Source organism: Pygoscelis adeliae, unplaced genomic scaffold (assembly GCF_000699105.1).
Source record: "Pygoscelis adeliae isolate BGI_AS28 unplaced genomic scaffold, ASM69910v1 Scaffold57, whole genome shotgun sequence".
Lineage (NCBI taxonomy): Eukaryota > Metazoa > Chordata > Aves > Sphenisciformes > Spheniscidae > Pygoscelis > Pygoscelis adeliae.
The window spans coordinates 4,693,426-4,700,221 of NW_008825615.1; the positions used below are offsets into that span (position 1 = coordinate 4,693,426).

The 6,796-nt window shown below is 38.8% G+C and overlaps 1 protein-coding gene across 1 annotated transcript in view; it reads left to right on the top strand.

The window, feature by feature from the left end:
• Positions 1 to 6,796, top strand: part of PHIP (pleckstrin homology domain interacting protein) — a 119,850-nt gene that overhangs the window by 29,795 nt on the left and 83,259 nt on the right. Inside the window, 2 exon segments of the mRNA XM_009333228.1 lie at positions 2,697 to 2,918; positions 3,539 to 3,639. Coding sequence (XP_009331503.1) covers positions 2,697 to 2,918; positions 3,539 to 3,639 — 323 coding nt within the window.

Consider the following 6,796-nt stretch of genomic DNA (forward strand, 5'->3'; position numbering starts at 1 on the left):
GTTGAGTCACCATCCCTGGAAGTATTTAAAAGGCGGGTAGATGAGGCGCTTAGGGACATGGTTTAGTGGGCATGGTGTTGTTGGGTTGATGGTTGGACTCGATGATCTTGGAGGTGTCTTCCAACCTTTAATGATTCTATGATTCTATGATTCTAAGGCAGTCCAGAAAGCAAATACACAGTAAAGTTTTAAATTATCTTGATTTTGCCCATAGATTCCCCCTGTAAAACATTGTGCTGGCTTAAAATGTCACTAATGCTCCAGAGTTGCTTTTTTGCTGATGTTAGAGATACAGACCTTCTGTAGAGAAGCAACCTGTATTTGTGATCTGTAGAAAACATGTGCTCTGTCAACATACCTAAATACAATCAGCTTTCTTTTTACTGTTTCAAAAACTGGGGCTATAGTTGTATCTCTTTATGTTAAGAGGTATGTGTCTTGTCTGAATCGACATAAATAAAACGGGAAGAGAGAAACTCCCATGCATAACTGCCTGTAAGCCGGAAACAAGTTCTTGTTCACTGAACAAAAAGTAAGCCTGAGGAAGTTGCCTGGTTTGTAAGGGCATTGCTACAAATGAGAATGGGTGTATAATTGTTAGGTAACTGCAGGTATGCTGTTCCCCTCCTTCTCCCAGATATTAGTTTTGAATCTGAACTAATGTAATGAATAAAATTTAGCTACCTTTTCAAATAGTGAACTGATTTTTTTTTTTAATAGTAACTACATTAAAAAAGTTAAGGAAATAAGGGGAAATAAATTGTCTGTTCATCAGCATTAACATAATGTAAACAGGCTAGTCAGTATTTATTAGAAAAATGCAAAAAAAAAAAAAAAAAGCTTTCCAATCCTTTTTTTGCATTCCAGTAACTGCAGAATGTATCTGGGTTCCTTCTGAAAGCGTTTCCTGGCTCTCTGACGGGAGTGTACATTAATGGTGATGAACAGCTCTACTTCACGCGTAGTGGCTGTGTCAGTGAGAACTTCCCAAGTTGGGTGTTGGTGTCCTGGGATTGGGCTGTCCAGAAGAGTAGCTAAATTGAGCTGCAGCAGTGTGGGATTTTTGTAGTTAAGTGAATGTAGACTAAAGAGTGTACTAAATAAGGAAAATGTGTCATTTACCTGCTTACAAAAGCTGTAATGTTGAAAATAGTATCAGTAGCCTCTAAATATTTTTTGACACTTTTGGTTGTTAGATGCTTATGATTACCACATACTTACCAGTCTTGTAAAAGTCATAAAACCATAGAATCGTTTAGGTTGGAAAAGACCTTTAAGATCATCAAGGCCAACCGTCAACCTAGCACTGCCAAGTCCACCACTAAACCATGTCCCTAAGCACCACATCTACAGGTCTTTTAAATACCTCCAGGGATGGTGACTCAACCACTTCCCTGGGCAGCCTCTTCCAATGTTTAACCACTCTTTCAGTAAAGACATTTTTCCTCACGTCCAACCTAAACCTCCCCTGGTGCAACTTGAGGCTGTTGCCTCTCGTCCTATCGCTTGTTACTTGGGAGAAGAGACCAACACCCACGTTGCTACAACCTCCTTTCAGGCAGTTGTAGGGAGTGCTAAGGTCTCCCCTGAGCCTCCTCTTCTCCAGGCTAAACAATCCCAATTCCTTGAGCTATTGATACCTTTTTTTTATAAAAGGTGGACAATAGTATTGCCCTGCCTTCTGACTTTTTTAGAGAATAAATACTGCATAAACCTGTGCAGAGGCACTGTAAGAAGATGGAAGAGGAAAAACCCAGGTGAAGTTTTATAATGATGGTGTCACATTGTAACTTCCCGTGGCACCTGTGTGTGTCCAGTAGCAGTTAGTGCTCCAGATGTTAAAACCTGACACCCAGCTTTGTATTGCTTCTGAACCTAAGCAAACGGATGAGATGTATACAGCAAATCTCTGTCAGTGTCTCTGTGCAATGTTCAAATGTCATTCTGTTGAGTGAGGTGCAAAGATACTCAGACTTCGAGGGAGAAAACAGGAATGCAATGAAAAATGAAGGGCTGAGTTCTGAAGTTTTTGCTAGGGCCTTGAATTTGTTGTATACAGGCAAGCAGCTGTTACAGTGATGTGAGAAGACCAGCAAAATTTAAGTATGAATAGGTAGATGAAGCCTCTGAAGTTTCTTGAGAAAGAGTGGTCATTTCAGTGTTTGTTAATGTGAATATTAAAGCAGATTTATAGTACTTCAACTTAATAATGGAATAGCTGTTCATACAGGCTTTTTACCTCACTCTTACTGTGGTAAGTATGCTACTGACTCTGGTAGGGCATGAAGGTTAAACTAGTAAGATAAAGAACATAAGTGGGTATAATGCTAAATGACAAACACGGTACCAATTCATAATTCATTTTCACTTTCAATGTAAATTTTCATCTTAATGTATTGCAACAGCTTCTTCAGTTTGGGCTGGAGTTTTGAAAGAAGTGTCTTGCTGAAGAGCGTAAATACAACTTGCTGTAGAATTTGTGATCTGTATTATAAATGCATGATGCTTTGTATATACTGTTGAGAACTAATGTAATCTGATGTGTTTTGAATGCAGTGTGGAAGACTGTTAAAAGTAGGGGTGGGAATATTTATCTATGTATGCCACTAGTTCTGTTGTTCAGTTCATTGTGTTAGTTAACTGTAACATCAAAACAGCTGATGGTATGGTTGAAATGCTTTCTATCTTACTTCTAGGGATCAGATGATTGCCTTGTAAAAATCTGGGCAACAGATGATGGAAGGTTGTTGGCTACCCTGAGAGGGCATGCAGCTGAAATATCTGATATGGCAGTGAACTATGAAAACACCATGATAGCTGCTGGAAGCTGTGACAAAATGATCAGAGTTTGGTGCCTTCGAACTTGTGCACCCTTAGCAGTTCTGCAGGGCCACAGTGCATCTATAACATCATTGCAGGTAGGTTTTTGCTTTGCAAACTCACCTGAGCAATAAAATGCATTGTTTGACTGAAAAAGGAACCACCCAAGAATGTTCCCATGTAATAAAAATGCACGCCTGGCAACTAAGCCGTGAAGTGAGAAGGAATTTCCACAGTGCACATTGTGAAATAAGATGTGTTTATTGTCAAAATGCCTGACCCTTGAAAAATGTCAGACATAATCCTTGTTCAAAAAAATTGCATGACGCATGTGGGCAGTGCTGTTTTGAAGTATCATTCCTTTGCAGGCTGTGATTCTGAGTGCAGGTATATTGAGTAAGAACTGCAGTCACTGCTGAATAGTTTGGTTTGTTTCTGTTTAGAGTTGCATGCTGTTGTATGACTTGGATGTGGGGAGGGAGAACCCAGAGTGCTTTGGCAAGTAACCCAGAAGGGTTGTTCTGAAGGAAGAGATTGACTCTGAGAAGCATCATATTACTTTAGGTGTTCATTGCAATTTATTGGGGTGTTTTTTTCCTGAAGTATGGTTTGATACATAAATTTTTCTGTGAGAAGTCAATGACTTGAGGAACTTACTAGCACATCTGGAACAGATTAACAGGAGACCTTTTCTTTTTTCTTCCCTCACTTCCCCCAGTTCTCTCCACTGTGCAGTGGCTCAAAGAGATACTTATCTTCAACCGGGGCAGATGGAACAATATGCTTTTGGCTGTGGGATGCTGGCACCCTTAAAATAAAGTTAGTTGCTATTTTATTTGTTGCTATTTCTTTGTTTGTAATTAAGAATGTTGTACAAATGTCGGAGAAAAATTTGACTAAAACAAAATTTGTCACTGGCTGGTTCGCTGTGTGATTGTTGAGTGCGATCTGTTTCTGATGTAGCTATAGCTTGCTTGCTTATCTTTTAAGGACTAAGTTGATAATATAACTAACTGTTGAGGATTTTGTGGAGTGAAGCAAGTAACTATATACCCAGTTTTGCTGTATCTCTGTTAATTTAGTAGAAATGTCTAATGATTTTTTTCTAACGTGATGTCAAAGTTGGTGCTTTTTGGTTGTGTTCTCATTTCTTAATTCCAAATTAAATGAAAACGATGTTGATAATATGATTGCAATTTAGACTTGGAAAATCCAGATTTTTTTTAGGAGAAAGTAATGTCCTAGTGATAAATTAGGATGCGGTATTTTTTATATTTGTTCTTTCCTTATTTCTATTACTGTTTCATAGTTGCTCTTTAACACAGCAGTAGGCAGCATTCTTGGGCAGCTGTGTATTGGTGGCTGAAGTTGAGTCTGAAGTTTCTGCCTTCAAAGTGTAAAATATTAAAAATGTTGTCAGGATCCTCAAATAGAGATAGGATTTTTTTAAATTAACTTGTTCAGTGGCTTTCAAATGCTTTTTGCTCCTTCTTTTCCTTTATCACAAAACACCTGTAGCTTAAAATTGGAAATAGTTGTTTTAGTAATCACTAGTAATTTAGTTTTGGGGATGGGATGTTTTCTTACAGATATATTCTCCTTGGTAGGTTGGTTCCATTTTCTTGTAGTCTTGGTATTTGCTGTTAGAATCTCTTTCTTGTAGCATGCCAAGGTTATGCAGGGCTTGTAGGTAGGTTTGCCACTTCTAGTTGTCTGGACCTTAACTATTTCGATTTTTCTCTGGGTATTTTGGCTCTCTTTTTCTGATACTGTAGGTGAAGCTGCTTCTCAGGCTCTTAAACCTCTGCTGCCTGGTCCACGCTGTAGTCAAAGTAACACTCCTCCTTACTGAGGAGATAGCTTACATGCTTATTTTAATATGTGAAGGGGAGGAGTTGCCACCACATTGTTTTTCTTAAGATCTCTTAAGTCTGAGCTCTTGTTGACAAGATGAAATCCTAATCTGCCTGATTTTTAAACCTTTTGAGCCCACATACTTCTCTCTTTTTTTCTTTTTTCTTTTTTCTCCTTTCTCCTCCTAAATAAAGTCTGACTCTGTGGAACTGGATTTTGGAACAAATTCTGTCATTAGAGAATAGGGGAATTCATGAGACTTAAGTGGGTTATACTATATGAGTTGGAAGGTGAATGTTTAAAAATCATGAATATTTGGATAAATCATGGAGTTGGATGGGATTTGTCCCGAGGTAGAACTTAGGGAGTGAGAAAGCTGGTGTCAGTTATGGTAGGGGATTCTCAACTAATTCTTATCCATGGTGATATGTAAATGTAGAATACAAATTTTCAGTGAGATGCGCTTGGCAAATATTAAAAGAATAAAAGATTTTTGAGTAATGCTTTCATATATAAGTGGTTGGAGCAGATGTGATCAGACAGCAGCATAGAGAAAACAGATTAGTTCAGCTGTCTCGTGCAGCACAGCAAGGATCTGGTAACCCAAGTCCTGCCAGTGATTCATGTTGCTTAATGACAGAGTGCAGAGTAAATTTTGAGACTGGAATTTGTACCATCCTTACCTTCTGTCCTGGAAGTATTCTATACATTGTGTTTGATAAGATGGAGGGACCCTCTAAGCTGTGTTTCTTCAGTTTGGGAGAAGATGGGTGCATGAAGATGAGACGTGTACAGTCATAAGTGTCTTGAGGAGGGCACATAATGAGTAATTGCTTATTGGCCCTTATTGAACTAGAGGGTATCAAGTGAAGATAGCCAATTCCAAATTGGGAGGAGGTGGTTCTTTACAAAACATGCAGTTAAGCTATGAAAATCCTCGCCACAGGATATTATTATGCATTATAGGAAGATATTAAAAGGTATCACTGTATGGTTTTTCTGCTCTTACACATCCAGTTTTGGCTACTTTGGAGGCAGGATACTGGTCTTAGATCTTTGTTTGAACTTAGTAGAGCTGCTATGTATTTGAAGTAATTGATGCTTTTTGATCGAAGCTAAAACTTGATAAAAATATGGTAAAGTCTAAATAAGAAACAGGCATGTCTTTTGGGACTGGAACATAACTGTGTGTCACTTAGGATATCAAAATAGTTGGACACCCAGAAAAGTCTTAATGTAGCTTTTCCTGAATTGAACAGTATACTAGTTCAGGAGAACTTGCTGGTTACAGGAAGTTTTACTTAATTTGCTAAACTGTGAACTTTTCTAACTGTGATTGTGTTTGTTCCAGCAAATCATATTAAGTGATACTGGGAAACTTGAGTCCAGTGTAATTTTTCACAAGAAGGCTGCATTGTATGGACAGTGTGACTCAGTAATGGGTGTAGGTTGTCATACAGTTAGTTATTGATGAGGTGATTCCACTTCCGTACGCCTTTAGATCTGGATCTGCTCTCAGAATTGCGGAAACATGGCAGGTTGTCTCCGCATCCATTCAGTAATGTGCTGGGGGAAAACAAGTGCCAGCAGTATAAGACCATCAAAGGAAAGAGAGATCCCGTTAATTTTTTTCACAAGGCCCTTTGTGGGGTTATTTTTTAACAAACATGATGTGTAGGCCATCTGAAAGACAGAGTAAGTAGTGGGGTGGGAAGTTCGTCCTTCCTTTTGTTGCTATAGTAAAAAAATACAGGCTTGCTTCTGTTCAGTATCTCTAAAAAGGAGGAAAGCTGGCAGAAAAAGTAAAATCTCTTACCACAGTTATTCAGGTTGTGAGCTTGCAGCCCTGTATCTCGGTTCCAGCAGCCCTTCCGTCCCAGGCAAGAGAAATGGTAGCTTTCAGGCAAGACTGAAAGATCTGAGTAGTGCAGGTGAAGGGTGCTGTCACATGCTTACGTCAGAACTTGATTTCATGCTTCTCCTGAGCTTGACTGCAGCCTGTCCTTCAGGAATACAATTGCTATCAGTGGTCAAAGTGTGTTACTAAATCATCCAATACTTTAAATTGGGACTGGTGGTGAAGTCTTGAAATTTCAGCTGCTCAAAAAAAAAAAAAAAAAAA